The 16,520-nt window shown below is 35.6% G+C and overlaps 1 protein-coding gene across 4 annotated transcripts in view; it reads left to right on the top strand.

Moving 5' to 3' along the window:
- bchs (WD repeat and FYVE domain containing 3 bchs) overlaps window positions 1-16,520 on the top strand; it is a 748,678-nt gene that overhangs the window by 424,294 nt on the left and 307,864 nt on the right. For all 4 annotated transcript variants that reach the window (XM_068389148.1, XM_068389155.1, XM_068389143.1 and 1 more), the window contains 5 exons: window positions 7,507-7,708; window positions 9,317-9,521; window positions 9,793-9,885; window positions 10,003-10,216; window positions 10,547-10,720. In XM_068389148.1, coding sequence (XP_068245249.1) covers window positions 7,507-7,708; window positions 9,317-9,521; window positions 9,793-9,885; window positions 10,003-10,216; window positions 10,547-10,720 — 888 coding nt within the window. The remainder of the gene's footprint in view (window positions 1-7,506; window positions 7,709-9,316; window positions 9,522-9,792; window positions 9,886-10,002; window positions 10,217-10,546; window positions 10,721-16,520) is intronic.

Genomic DNA, 16,520 nt, shown 5'->3' with positions numbered 1-16,520 from the left:
ATGTGTGTGTTTTTTATTTTATTTTTGTGTTGGGTATCGGTGTCGGCTTTAGTGAATGTTGTTAAGTATTGTATTTTATTTTTTTTTACCGATTATTTGCAACAGTGTTCGTGAACACACACACAATATACAGTATATACAGTATATGCATTGAAGTTTGAGGTTATAGTGATTTCGTTTGTTTGTGCTTTAGTATTAAGTTGTGTGATTGGGTTCCTTTTTGGTTTATTTGAATGTTATTGCCTTATTTCATTGATTTAATTTTAAGTATTATAGTAATAAGTGTGGAGGTTGGTGTTTTTTTTTTCAATATTGATTACCCAGTATTTAGTTGTAAGATTATGATTAGTTTTAATTTCCCTTCTGTCCAGTTGCCGATAACGTAAAGGTAAAGTTTGTATTGTTAAGAATATTACTTGTTAAGAGTGATTCAAAGGTGTGGGTGTTTTTGTGACATCCCGCCACAAGGTGGGCTCTTGTGAAGCACCCATCTTCCCAGATTCACAGAGCTGATGCAAAAGCATGCTGGAGCGCAACTTTACAACATATAGCCTTTAGTCAGTGCTTTCGAAACCGAAGGAAACTGCTCTACGACTGTCTGTTCATAACTTTGGGTTCCACAAGAAGAGATTAGAGAAACAGATCACCCGTAATCAAAGGTTAACGACTAATTGGCAAAGTTGTCATTCTCTTTTGGATGCAGTATAAGAAAGTTTAGTCATTATAGAACTTCAAGAAGTTACAGAATATGGTCCTCTTGATGGTAAGAGTTGGTGAGTCTCATGCCTTCGCCCTCCTTCTCCACATCCTCCCTCAACTCCTCCATCAGTCCAAGACTGAGTTTGTCAACCCTGGTGGCTCCTCCATATACCCATGCAAACAGGAGATGGTATCAGACTCACTGCAACACCAGGTAGAACAATAAATGTACCTCAAAGACATCGTGATAATGAACCTTCTTGGGACAGGGATGAATGAGAAGTGGAACAGGAGAAATCGTCAAAGCATCAAAATCACCAACGAAAGGTGACCAAAAGTTCCTGTTTACAAGGTGTCATACTCGTACTTTCCTCGTCCTGAGGCACACAGTTAGTCAGCTTTTTTTATACACACTGCAGGTCATAATAGAACAAAGCCGCTGCCATTCCTTTTCCCTTTTTTGGATAATTAATCCTGGAAGACTACTCGATAGAAGTTTTATGAGTCACTCCTACCATTTCTCTCATCATAGGAGAGACACTGTTACCAAATCCTTCTCCAAGAATGAAGAAAGAGACAGCAAGATGTCACACTGCTTGACCCTCCATTCAGCTGTTAGCAATCCCTATCACCTGATGAAAAAACATTCAGCTCAAATCGCAGGTTGGGTAGTGATAACGCTCTCTTATGGTAGCTCTATCTCACTGGATTGCGCTTCCATTAGAATGTTACTAGACAGGCTACTAGGTTTTAGCACACTCTTAAAAGAGCCCTATTACACATATGTGCTATCGCAAGCCACAACTGTATCTGCTCAGCTTGCGATTGACACCTTACAATTGATCTTACATCTTCTCACGCACTCGCAATTGATCACGCACCCTGTCACCTGCTTGGTAGAGCTATCTCCTAGGGGAGCACATCCACTAACATTCCTCTCTTGATGTTTAGGAATTAGAAGGGGGTTTACCATCTTAGAACAGTCACATACTGATGTTCTTTTATATGTTTATTTACATGTAACCTCCCTCACCAGTTGGCTTATACAGTAAACTTGAGCTCTCATTGCACTCTCCCAGTTGCTCCCAGATATACATAGGCAGAAAATAGACACACTCAATCTCACCTTCGGCATGCCTTCATCACTGCCAAAGGACTGAGCACGTTTCACTAGAGATTTTACTCTGGTTTCATTATAGGCACACATATATGTCACTCATCTTCTGCGCTACCTGGATGATTGCTGGATCTTGACAGAATTGGAGAACAACTTTCCCCATCGAGACAGGCTTCTCTTTTTCAGTAACGAGCTGGGGATCATGGTGAACCTAAAGAGATCACCTCCAATGTCCAAACTAATATTATTTGCCCAGGCATGGATATCGACACCATTGTAGGAAGTCGTCCAATCTCGGGACAGACTGGTACACTTTCAAAAGCAGAAGTTCCCTTTCATTCAAAAGCTCTATCTGCTGGTACAGCCTTGGCAGAAGTTGTTGTATCATCTGTCTACCCTGAAATGTCTTATTCTGAATGGTCATCTCCACCTGCGTTCTTGTCAATGAGACATGAAGAGACATGGGCCGCAAGACAGCCTACCTCCTCTATCATTAGTACCAATAGGAGAGGATTCCAGACTCAAACCAGGATGGTGGCAGGGTGAGACAAACCATTTAGAGGGCTTGGCCTCTTAGCCATTTAAACCAGAACTTATGTGATTCACGGACGCAGCAAAGGAAGTATGCGGAGCCCATCCCCAACCACAGATGCAGCAAAGGAAGTATGAGGAGCCCATCCCTTACAACACCTATGGTCGTGACAATGGATTGATTGAGAGTGTTGATGCCATATCAGCGTATTGTAACATCGAGTGACTCCTCGCTCTCTAACACTTTTGCCCTCTGGGACCAGGCACTCTTTGGGGCTGATGGGCAACGATTCCACCAGAGTGAGATATATGATCAAAGTAGGTGGTATGATCTGTTTCAGGCAAAGAAGAGCGTTGGTATAGTCTTTTCATCCGCAGATAACAACAGCTCTAAATCTGAAGCCTCGGATACACTGCTTACGGGACGAGACCTGGAAGCAGTGTTCAAGGATGCCTTCCAACACTGGGGCATCCTCAACATCGATGGGGTTCCTCAGTCCTACCTGATAGGACTTTTGAACTGAGTCCAGTCCACTTCCACTCTCAATTGACTCTAGTAGTCCAAAATGGCCCAAGGTAGAGTAACATTTGGACCTTCTACTCCCTCAAATAATAATTCTTAGAGACTGCCTCGTCTCCCCGTTCTGTTGTACCAACCTCATTCCCAAATATTCTACAGCTGGGTGGAATCACTACAGCATCACGTGCAAATCTTATCTAACATCGCCTCTTGAAGGAAGACTCCCCATGCGAAATTGCCAACAGATGGCAGTATACCACTGAATTTCTTGAACATCTGGAGTCTCTATTCCAGGTATATCCGAATTTTACTTTACCTCTAAAGAGAAAAGCTCTGCACAGTATCAGTGGCTAAAGGATATTGCTCAGCCTTCAGCCAGGTGTTTATGCTGAAATGAGTTGATACATCCTCCTCGACAGAACTCCATACTTATATGTAGTCTTCAGCAGTTCTGCCCTCTGATAGAGGTGAGACCAGCACCCTGAGATGTTATTAAAGTCTTGTGGTCCCTTAATAGGGTATCATGAACGGTTGAGTCTTGCCTCTGGCTGAAACTTTACCCTCAAAACGGTTTTCTTGCTCACCTTAGCCGCCTCCAAATGGATTAGCTAAATTCTTGTCTCGCCTTTAGCGTCGTTCATACCGAAAGCAGGAGATAAGTCTCACGCTCCTTTGTACCAGAGGTTAAAGCTAAACCCCAGAATCCATCAGTTCCAGATTATTATTATTATTACTAGCCAAGCTACAACCCTAGTTGGAAAAGCAAGTTTCTCTAAGCCCAAGGGCTCCAACAGGGAAAAATAGCCCAGTGAGGAAAGGAAATAAGGAAATGAACAATTTAAAAAGTAATGAACAATTAAAATAGTATATTTAAAAACATTTGATGTGGCAATAAACAACACCATGATTATACAACATAGAGTAGTGAAGGGAAACAGAAATAGATTTTCTTGATTCCAAGTTTTCTTCGCTTCAGGTTGTGAGCCCAAGAACAGTAACTGACCATCCTGATCAGCTGCTCTTGTGTCCTGTGAGTGCTGAAGTGCTACCTTAAACATGCAGACAACTTGATTGTACCCGTAGCACCTCTTCGTCAGCAAAAGTAAAGTGTAAGAAAATTGTGATTAGATACGATCTCCCCCTGGCTGAGAATTTACTGACCGTACTCAATCATTGGCCTCACCACCTGACCCAAGGAGAACACAGGCTAGAACTAATATTAGAGATGTCAGCATGATCCTGGAATTCCTTAAGAATCTCTCTGTGGGGCAGGTAATCCATGCAGGCATCTGGAAACAACAGACCTCTCTTACTACCCATTACATGCGGGAATCAACCTCTTAGACACCTTTGCTCTAGGACCTGTAGTAGCTATACAGCTGGTGGTATAACTGCCTCAGCTCCTCTCTCAGGACCATAAGCATCGGATTGAAGTTGGAGGTTACGTGTTAGTCGGAGATGAAAGGGAGGATGGACTGGCCCTTTCCTTTTCCTTTCATCTTCCCCTGTATTGTGGCACAGCATCGGAAACTGTCAACTGGAATCGATATGCTTGCAGGCAAGACCCACTTAGCCTATAGCTGTCCTATTATATAAAATAGAAATGTCATTCCACAAACTCCTTACTAGAGAAAGTGTGTGAGTGTGTTGTAAATAGGCAAAACCATGGATATACTGTCTATATGACTCATTGTTACTACACAAGGCCCTTGTAACCAGGCAAGCCCATTGATATATATATGCCTCAGGGTTAATACACAGTGATTTTCTGCTCTGCACCCTGTATTGCACGAGCCGTGAACCCGCTGACATTATCAAACCACCAGTACACGAGGTGTAAAGAACTTTTAACTCGGCACCACTGACAAGGATCTGAGTTCTGGTAGCTTGGTATAAGTACCTAGCCTGTTGGTATAGGAATTTTCTTCCACCTAAGGATGAGTCTTCTATGTAAAGAACAAAGTTTAGTATTTCTGCCAGAACAAGTGAGAAATTTGGATATAATTTTTATTTTTTCTAACTGTGCTAACTTCAGTCCTTTACTCATTACTTTTCCACCATCACCGACCCCCTAGAAAGTCTTCACTGCAATCAAAATCATTGCTGTGAGCAAGGAAGGGGGGTTGGGGTTTCCCTTCTTTCAGCCAGTCATTACCATCCACCTGTTTGCACCTTGTTATAAAAGTGTAATTGCCATATACTCCACTTTGCTGATAATGTATCCTATGTATAGGACTCAGGTTTGTATTGTTAGGAAAAATAAAAATTATCTCCAAATTTTTCTAATTGATATACATACGTACGCAGAATGCTTGTGAGCTATACATTGAAAATATATGTACACTGTGCCTATAACTTTAATGCACTGTATTTTTATACAACTGCTACTCGTTCTGTGAATTTTAAGATTACAGTATTGTGCTAACAATTCTTTCACTTTATCTAACCAGCTATTTTCAGTCTCTCACTCTTTCCTCTTCATCTATTCAGTCACAGCCTTCATAAAAGAATGATCACTCAAGCCCTAAACCCTCTTTTGTTACATTTTTTGTAACTCATCTGAGCCAACAAAGAATATTAGTGATAAGAAGTTTAAAGAAATTATTGTATAGCTTAATAAATTTAATTTCTTTTGATATATATAGATTTATATATTTCATAGAATTTGTATATGCATAAATAATCAAAGAAAGTTGAATTACTGGAAAATTACTTGATATTGAATACACTGTATGGGGCTCAACACATAAAATACACCCAATTAGATTCAAAAGGTTAGAATTGTATACTCTTCCTGCATTTTCAGCAACTAATTTTCTTCAATTTTTGTCATATAGCCAAACTCCATCAAGACATTGTGATCCTTCTTTTGTGTACTATATACCATAGTTTCTATGTCTGTTTCATCACATTTCTACATTACTCACCAATTTAACCTTACTTGCACCACAAGTTTATTTCACTTGCTTCTCTTCTTTTCAATTCATTTGTTTTTTATCAATACTTTACATCCAGAAAGAGAGTGTTGGCTAAGAAAGCTTTTCACATAAAACTCATACTTCCATTAACACACTTTTACTCACCCAATCATTTTGCAGAGGTCCTGCAATTTTCTTGAAAACTAAAGTTATTCATACTTCAGCTTGACTGTTAATTATAGGATAAACCACATAAGGAATATATTTCCTCAACAACATCTACATCACATGCAGTATCTTTGTGGAGGGTGTATTACTTGCCCTTTCCCATTACTTGCTACTTACTCCTATATTATATGCACTTGCGCATAGTTTTTATGAAGGTACATCGGCTCCATGTCAGCCATCACATAAAGCTGACTCATTATCACTTTTATCCCTCCTCCCAAAAATTTCCTGTTTAAATAATCTTGACTGTCACCATCCATTCATATCATGAGACCTAACCACCACCTCAAAACATTTCAGTTTCTATCTTCTTTCAACCTAATCTTTTAACTTCTATAGGTTTGTATGAAAAATGTTCACCCCTTCAGGCTACCTTACTCCATGTATACTTCACACAGTGCATCTTGATATCTTTAACATAAATAATACAAGCAAGATTGAACTTATTTGTAATTTACTGCACTAATATGTAAACGAATGAGAGTATAGTACAGTAATTCCATCCATTGCCTCCTCAAGGAATTTATATAAGAAAAAAAAAAGAGGCCAATCACAACTCAAATAGGAAGTTACATGATATTTCAGTACTTTATCAACATGCTTTTGCATCTCTCTTTTTGTTTTTAGTATTTCTTAATACTCCATAAATCTAGGAATATGTCATTCCTGATTTTCTATTTTTTTTTTCATTTTCATTACAAAAAAGTGTCCCATGTTAATTCTCTTTGATATTGATATGAATTAATCTTAGTTTTTTTATATCTGAGCTAATGAATCTTAATTATAAATTTTATAAATCTGTTTTACAGTATGATACTAAGTAAACATACTCTCATATAATTTTAGTAAGTGATTATACTAACTTATTAGTTGCTGTGACCTTTATTCAAATTGTGGTCCCTACTAGTAAAATGACAGGTATATAGAAGGTGGGCATCCTCTTGAGTTTGAGAGAACATTTCATATACGATCCCCAATTGGAAGAACAGGGCAATCAAAGAAATTATATATTATTAGCCCTATAAGTAGGTATTGTATTCTTTTTAAGTGAATCTTAAACCAATTTACATATTTCATAAATACAATCCATTCAAGTTTTTGTGAATTCATGCCTTTGAAACCTCAGTGACAAGCTCTCATCATACAGTATGTCTGTAGATAAAGCAGAAATGTTCGATATTACAATATGTATATAAAATTTGGTTCTGCATTGGATGGAGTTTTACCTTCTAATTACAGTGTAGTCATTCAAATTGACCATTTATCATTTGTCTTGTGTGTTTGTGCGTGAAGGCTTCAGTAAAAACAAAAGATCTCAAAATATAAAAGAAATGTTTATCACTGACTTGAAAGATTGAGTTGGGTAAAATAAGTTTGATTTGAGCTATAAATGATCTGTGAAGTAATACTAATGATAGTTTTTCAGAAGTTATGAATGATCTACATAACTTAAGAATCTAAGGTGCTTAACAAAAGTTTAATCATTTTTCCAGGCCACTCCTGAAAACAGTAGCCTTGCACAAGTCTGTGAATTTCAAACACAACTTCTGGGTACTTTAATGGAACATTTGCTTGATGCTGATATCCTAATTGGTGAAGGTGCAGCATTGCCAATAGTTGCTGGGGGTTCTATACAGCATATAGCTCCAAATGTATTTTATCTGGCAGCAAGGATTGTTGATAAACTGTGGGCAGGTGAGTAATCTTTGAATTTGGTTCTTTTGTTTATTTATCTGTATCAAAAATAAAACAGCATTATATTAAAGTGAAAGCAATTACTATTAATTCCTTATCATGCTGAGTAATTTTATTCAAGGAAAAGAGAAGTGTATGTCTTGGAAATAGGTACTGTATTACAGTAAAAGTCCTTTTAATTGGCTTTCAATGTATCAGCAACCCTGATGAACCTCCCAGGAAGTTCATATTGACAATTTTCACACTTGGTGTAGAGCTATTTTAAAGAAGATGATTTGATAAGTATCTTGAAAATTAATTAATCAAATTGTAATTTGTTCAGAATTCATATAAGAAATCTTACAAATAGAGTGCTACAAGATTTTCATTTTACTAATTATTTGCTAGCTCTAGCAGATAACATACAGTTGGCCCTCCTTATCTGCAGGTATCGAGTTAGCTTTTCTCTTAGATAAGGAATTTATAGGATAATGGGAGACCCTGAACTCTGTGGAAGTTTCTTTTTGTTTCAAACCATTGCTCATTGAAAAGAGCAGTGTCACTTTAATGGTAGTAGTAGTGTGATTCTTTGAATTGTTATGGATGGCAGACTATATGCCTGCATACGTGACACACACTTTAGCTTGTTTCTTTAACTTTGATGGTTTGTGCATTGTTTTTCAATATTGACAGTTAGGAAGGCTTTGGGGATATGCAGCTTTTCTGAGTGACTTAGACAGAGGTGCTTGGTCATTATTCAAAATTTTATAGGTTATAAATTATATTAGCGTAAGGGCACCTTGAAAAGACGTAAAAGCGTTGATTTATATAAGACCAAATACAGTATGGCTTACTTCTGATTAGTTATATCTAGAAATTTGCAAAACAAAACCCAGAATGATTCACTTGATTTATAGGTTGGAATTATTATTATTTTTATTATTATTACTAAGCTACAATCATAGTTTGAAAAGCAGGATGCGATAAAGCCAAGGGCTCCGACTGGGGAAAATAGCCCATTGATGAAAGGAAATAAGAAAATAAACTACAGGAGAATTAATGAATAATTAGAATAAATTATTTTAAGAACAGTAACAACATTAAAACAGATCTTTCATATATAAACTATGAAAAGTGACATGTCAGCCTGTACAACATGGAAACATTTGCTGCAAGTTTGAGCTTTTGAAGTGACACCAATTCAACCACCTGATTAGTAAGATCATTTTACAACTTGGTCTCAGCTAGAATAAAACGTCTAGAATACTGTGTAGTCTTCAATATGTGGGATATTATGGTTGTAGTTCAAATGGTGGAGAAGGTTTATTTGGGCAGTACTTGAAACTGAAGCATTCTGCTTTTTCAGGCAATTGTTTTTATTGTATACAGTATAGGAAAAATAATTTAAAAAAAAAGTTGTCACCAACATACTGTAGTAAATTCAATTGGTGATAATTTGTATCATGTTTTTTAGAGATGTTACATATTGAATGTATTAATTGTTTGTAAGATATTTTTAAAGATTTTAAAAGATTTAGAAAGATAATGTCAATCTCTTAGATGTTTTATTCTTAGGAATTTTCCAGAAAACATATCCTAGTTATTATTGAGCTAATATTCTATTTACAGGTGTTTTCAGTAAAGATCCCCATGAAGTGTTTGATTTTATCATTAAACTGATCTCACAAGCTAAGCGACGAGCCTCTGGAATAAATCTAGAATCAATATACCATTGCTTGAATCGAACAATCCTTTATCTGCTGTCTCGGCCTGCTGACTCTATAGCAGCTCAAATGTCTATATTAGAAGGGTTGCATAAACTTACTACCCACAGGTATAGTGGCCTCCTTGAGTTTTAGTAATTACGACAATTTGAAATATATCTGGTTATCTTCACATTATTAATCAAATAATTAATTTTCATGTGGTTGTTAGAGTAGTATTTTCAAGAAGGTTAATGGTATATTGTATACAGTACTGTATATGAAAAGGTCTTAGGAACAACTTGTAAGAATACATTGAATTATAATAATTATTAGAAACTTTTTAGGTGTATCCCTAATACTTATCCTGCTATTGTAAGATTTTACACATTGTATTTACAGAAGTGTCGTCTTTGGTGCTGGGAATCACGAACCTGACTTTGTTGCTTGCCTTACTTACTGTTTATTGCAACTCACAGCTGACATCAAAATCAAGTATGTTTCATTTTATATTTTCTGCACAAATATTTTATGCTTTATAGTTATGTATAATTTCATATTTAAATTTTACAACTTGCCCCTTTTCTAATGTAAGTAACCTTTCTTTGACAGCACTGAAATAACCAATAAATCAATATGGCATGTTAACCCTGTTGGGGACAAAACTGATTGTGGAACAGGGGGTGACAATGCAAATATTACCAATATTGGAACTGGCCGAGACTTTGCTGAAGCCACTGCCACTCAAAGCCACAACCTCATGATCACAGCTGCAACAAGAGTATGGGAGGAATTGTATATAACAAAGAAGCCAGCCATTGAAGAGGTTAGTCGATTTCATCATTACTCCATCTTTATTTTGTTATTGGTGTTATGTATTGTTCTGTTGATATCTATGATATGCTTTATTATATATTGGACATCTATTTTAATATTGTTACTGATCTAAATATAAATAATACTTTTATTCATTTTTTCTCATATATATAGTTTATTTCCTTTTCTCATGGTGCTGCTTTCCCTGTTGGAGCCCTTAAGCTTGTAACACCCAGCTTTTCCAGCTAGGGTTGTTGCTTAGAAAGTAGTATTGGTGATAATAATGAGAAAAGAAAATATTAAGGATGGCTTTTGATAATAGTCTGTATATTGTTTTCAGGTTTTTAAAGTTTCGTTGAGTGCAGGAAGTGGAAAAGCTCCAGAACTTTCAAGTGTAAGAGACCTGGTGAATGAAGCCTCCCAACGCTTATGGTTGGCTTTCTTAGAAGGAGAGAAAAAGCAGTCATATCGTCTTCCATGGGAAATGCCCACTCAAATACAGAGTGTGACAAATGTATGTTTGGTTTCTTCTGTGTATATTTTTTCTTTTGAATTTAGTTCCTTTTAAACTTTTCCAATATATTTCACTTGATCATCTTGTATGTTGAAGATATATTAGGAAGAGCTGAATTCATGATGATTTTAGTATACTGTATCATTTGGAGATATGGAGTCATTCTTAAAAAGAATAATTTTTAGTTTATTTTCCAGTTGTGGGTTCTAAAGTAATCCTTACCACAAACAATATTAATACTCTACACTCAGAAAGATTCTCTTTTCATCATCATCATCCTTTAGGGAATCATACTGATACCATCTGTCTACAGTTTATAGGTAGCCATTTGATGTGAAAAGTATTTTCCAACCAATCCATTACTTATGAATAGTCCACATCTGAGTCTTCATAATCCTTGACACTCACTTTCCAATTAAAGCGAACATTATCTGCTCTCCAGCAGAAATGCTCAAGTATCTCTGGATTCTTTGATTCAGGGCAGCCAAGACCTTCATTTTTTGGGTTGCTTTGATGATAAACTGTATGAAATATGAGTTGGAGGGAGATGAGAGCTTTGTAAGTACTGTACAGGTAGTCATCGTCTTATGACCTATGCAACTCACAACTGTTCGACTTTACCACCACATTTTTCACCGTGATGACGTCACAAGTGTGTCAGAAATAGCTCACTGATAGGACAAATATTTCCTTTGAAATAATCTATTTTCTTTTATAAAATTGAACTAATTTATCTTGGTAAGTTAGTGTTTTCTTTTATTAATAATATACAATATCCATTTTAAATAAAAGATATACAGTATTAAGGAAAGTTTCAATATCTGTAAAGTCCACATTATGTCTGATAACGTCATATTTGTAGTGGAAATCTTGCAGCCAAATCGAGTGATTTCCTTTGCATAGGCTACCGATTAATGTTAGTATTCCCATAGTTGAAATATCGAGTAACGATACAAAGTATTTCATGAGTCTATATCGGTTATGTGTACTGTATTGTACTACTTAGCGTAAATTTGACTCTACAACTAGGACAGAATCTCATATTTTACGTGCTTTATTTTATTGTTTCATCTATGATAGTAGATCAATACAGTATTTATCTAATGAAAGTACACTCTTAGAGTAAATAGTTTTTAAGAAATATATTTTCTTTTATTTTATAAAATTTAAATACTTGATAAGTTAGTATTTTTTTTATTTCTTGCAAGAAAAACAGGAAATGGTTTTATATGTTATGCAAATCATTCTTTGCCAGGTTCATGTCTCAAATCTGGTGACATCTTAGCTCTGGCTTCTCCATTGTTCATATTTATAACTTGATCAACACTTCCGTCTATGCTTTCCCATTCAGCTGATTAAGACAAACTACTGAAGATATTTTTATTTCCTTAAAGAGCAAATTATTACTTCAACTGTCATTTTTAATTTAGTATACTAACTTAGTTTTATTTTAAATACTTCTCTCATATTTTACTTATTGTTAATTGCATAAATAGAAGTTTACTGGAGTTTCATCCATGTTGCTGCTGCACAATAATTTATAGTTTATAGCTCTGTGGTGCTTGATTGTGAAGCTTAGAAAATTGTTTATTATATTGTAATTTTTTCTTATTGTTTCCTCCAATTTTTGACACAGCTTTTCCTGATTTCAAACAGAATAGCAGCTATGAACATTGTATGTTTTCTCACCTTTGGCTACAGCTTGTTGTCTATATTTTGTAGTATACTTTCTTGATCTTTTCTCCCTGACAAATAAGTGTACAATGTAAAAATATGTCGCTATTACCTAACTTTGTAACAAATTTGCGAGTAGTTTACTATCGTTACTTTCATCATTCTCTCCTATTTTTTAACTATTGAACTAGAAGATGGAATAAAGAAATGGAGTAAAGGAGGTTAGTCTATTGTAGTTTGGTTTCTTAAGGGGACCATCCGCCATGGTGTTTGACATAACTTTAAAAATTGAAAATTGTTTTATTGTTTCTATGTATGCAGAAACAAATCGTACATGCTCTCCAGAAGTTTTAGCCAATTATTTTTACAAATACTGTAATGAAGATAAAGCGATGTTTAAATGATGACGTTATCCTTACTGCATCATATGCATGACTGAGTTTGACAGAATCGTCTTTGTGTGTTTATTTTTGCATATATATATAGCAATTTTTTCAATTATGTTTCAAAATCTTGTACATCTGGCAGAGATGGAAGGCATTGGTAGAGCGTAGGTGAATGCAAACTGCGTTCTACAAGAAGGCCAGTGAGAGTTTCCAAAGACGTATAGAACTTACAATGGATATGTGTTTCTTTACTTGCAGTTCATATGTACATTGTGATTTTATAACGTCTTTTTGAACTTTATAACAAGGCCAATGTTACCTAAGGTCAAAGAAAGAACAAAAAGTAAGCAGAGAACAACCAAAAAGAACTAAGAAGAGAGGGAATCATGAAAAAGAGTACAAAACTGGAACATTCTTACTAAAACTCGGGCAAAAATGAGAGGACGCTGGCAACTCATGACACCCTTACACCAAGTGTATTTGTAAACTTAGGGTATAAACAAAGCAAGGTTATTATTATAATGTTATCTTAATTTTTTTAAAGAAAAAAAAGCAAAAATTTATAGCAAATCTTTTGGGAGAGTAACTCCAAAACATACTTATTCACACTTAGATACATTTTTCTCATTTATTGCTAAATTTTAGGGAAAAAGATATCATTGAAAAGTGGAATAAAAATCCCACAATTTTGTGCAACAGAATTTATTTTTCTTTTTTCTCTTTTTTTCGTGATTATTTTACGTCTAGACGAAGAAAATTAAGAAAAGATTCATAAAAGAAAAATAAGAATAAAAAATATGTCACACAGAATTATTCGATTTATAAAGAAATTTTGATGGTATGATTTTCAATACAATTGGTGTCATATTAGTTGAGAAAAATGTACCTAAATTATTTTTGAAAAATCATAATTTTTGCTAATAACTCAAAATTTTTTTTGATCAAATGACTTGAAATTTTTATATGATGAAGGTATTATACATGTCTAAAACATATATAGAAATAGTGTATTTTGAATTATTAGGAAAAAAAAATGCTGGACATAGCGGACGGTCCCCTTAAAAGAGGAACTTGGATCATATCAGAGATATATAAAATCGTATTTTATGTATTAAAATTTGGTTGTTGCACAATAAAACCTATCATATCCAATACAGTAACATGTTGATGCTGATGTTATATTCATTATGAAGAGATTTTGAACAAGTTATGAAATTACATAAACGATACCCCTCGTTATTCATATATGTGCGCATATTGTCGATACAGTAGTGGAACCTCAAAATCCTCTGATTGCAACCAAAACTAAAATTTTGGTGATATATGATTGTTAAAATGCTCCCTGAATTGAAAAATAGAATATAAAAATACTTTAATTAAGCAAATGATATCCTATGAACCAAGAAAATTAAATACAGTAATGATATACCAAAGAAAATATTGATAAAATATGACCAAGATGATTACAGCATCATGACACAGCTTAATAAATCTACAGAACTTCACATTTTGAGTTCGTCATATGGCCAGGTCGAGTTACAACCTGTTTCTCAGTCCCTATCTTAGTCGTAAGTCGACGGCTACCTTTACTGTAGTCGGTTTCTATGATCAAGTATGTGTTCCTACAGGCTTACAAACCTCTTTCTCTTTTATCTAAAAAACAAAGTAGGTAATGTCTTCAGGCCTACACACATACAAACCTTTTTCTCATTGAATTTTAAAAGTTAGGGAAAGTCTTCAGTAAAGTTGGAGCAGCCATTAAAACTGTTAGAAAGCTAGTTAACAAGAGGTGGTGAGCACAGACAAAGTAACCCTTCCTAACCTCCTATCAAAGTCTTTTTACCTTTTTCTTTTGCTGCAATAAGTACTGTACAGTTGTGTGATTGCATCCTATCTTATATTTTTTAGTGTGATTTATATTGGCATTGCAATGATATTGAAAAGAATCAGAATGGAAGTGTAGGTTAGACACTACATCTGTTTATGGCTAAACCAGTGATAGATCCACTCACTCTGCATCTTAGCAGCATAACTGTTCATAATTATCCCCATATACTGAATAATGTAGATTGTGTTCTCTGATTAAGACGGGCATATTCTTTGAGGAGTGGGAAGGCTAAGTCTCCTCCAGCATTATTCTTGGAAATTCCTATGACAGTGCCAAAGAGACTATTTAGCACTTTGTGCTTTTCATTTAGTTTGCTGTTTGCTGAAGCTTCTGACCATATGACCCTGACTTGGTCCCTGGAGGTATGGTTCATAAGCAGGAAGAACTCGGATCTACATCAGTGAATTTTTTAGGGTTGGTGGAGTGTATATTACTATAATATATGTACACTACTATCACTACAGTAAATCTGTACCGAAAGTGTTCTCTGTTTTCATTTAGACAACTTGACTCACCACACATGTAGCCTACATAACAGTAAACAATACAATATATCAGTGTAATTCTGTTCTGTACAATATATATATACAATTTAAGATTAACTAAGTACGTATTTAAACAACAACCACTAATCATTTTCGTTAGAAGTTCTATGCAGTCTTGAAGCATGACGCAACTCCTGATGCATTGGCATCGTCTCTTCCGCAGTAATGTAGGGAATCACATATCTAGAGTATATTACCCCATAAATATAAACAATGTCCAGGAGTACAGTATGTACTACTTTACTGTATACAAATACATCACTTTTTTACATGAAAACATGATTCTGCTCAAAAAGGACAGAAGCTGGAGATACACACGCGAGGAGAAATGGTGCAGGACTGATGAGCAGGGTTGCCATTTCTGATGTTTAATACGGGCTACATAAACTTCCAAAATGCGCTAGAAAGGCTCTAAATAATTTTTCTTAGGTATAACTATGAAAAGCTGAAATTGTTTCAATAAGTAAAGTTTGGAAGAAATACTCTGGAAGGCAACCAGTTTATCATATCATATATACTATCAGCGGGAAAAGCACTGTATTTTGTAGTGATGTAAAGTAGAGAAACAGTGCCAGATTGTAAAAACGTGTTAAAATCTCCAGAAATGCGCTAGATCTAGCGCAAAGGGTGCTGAAATGGCAACTCTGATAACGAGTCAAAGTAAGATGGAATGTTGCACTGCGCGGATAGAGAATCGGTGGAAAACTAGCTAAGTGCAAATGAGTGCGGGCTGTTTGAAATCGTCCCACCTTGAGAGTATTTCTCGCAGTTATTTGATTGATTTTTTTTAATAGGTTATACAGTTCTCTGTCGCAATCAAGAAAAATCGCGAAGAATAAACTTGTGTAAAGCCATAGCTGACTGTACAGTACTTGGATACCTGCCATTGTCCTTCTTTCAGCCTCATTTGCCGGCTGATCAACCGAATGTTGATTACGCCAGACCTCAGAATGGCCTCGGTGGGTTCCCGACAGCCACATGCCAAGAGGTTTCTTGATCTGTTAGCTCTTCTAGTTGAGGTTCTGAGATGACAACTACTTTGGGCCACCCTTCTCTGTCAGCTGCATTCTTAGAAGTACCAAAAATCTGTAAAGTAATTTGAACTTTATTCATACTTCACGGTTGGAGACTATCCATCTTCTTCTTCAAGTGAAAATATTTTCATAAGGTCTGCATCAGAGATGTTTGGATGCCTGCAATGGTCTGATGCACCTGTCTACCAGGGTAAGTAGGCATCTTCTGCAATTTGTGCCATAGAATGGGTACTTCTTTGGTTTAGGCTTCTCTAGCACAGAGTGTGGACTTGC

This window comes from Palaemon carinicauda, chromosome 1, assembly GCF_036898095.1.
Source record: "Palaemon carinicauda isolate YSFRI2023 chromosome 1, ASM3689809v2, whole genome shotgun sequence".
Taxonomy (NCBI): Eukaryota; Metazoa; Arthropoda; class Malacostraca; order Decapoda; family Palaemonidae; genus Palaemon; species Palaemon carinicauda.
Note: the sequence above shows the minus strand (reverse complement) of the source record. Positions and strands in the feature narration are given on the sequence as shown.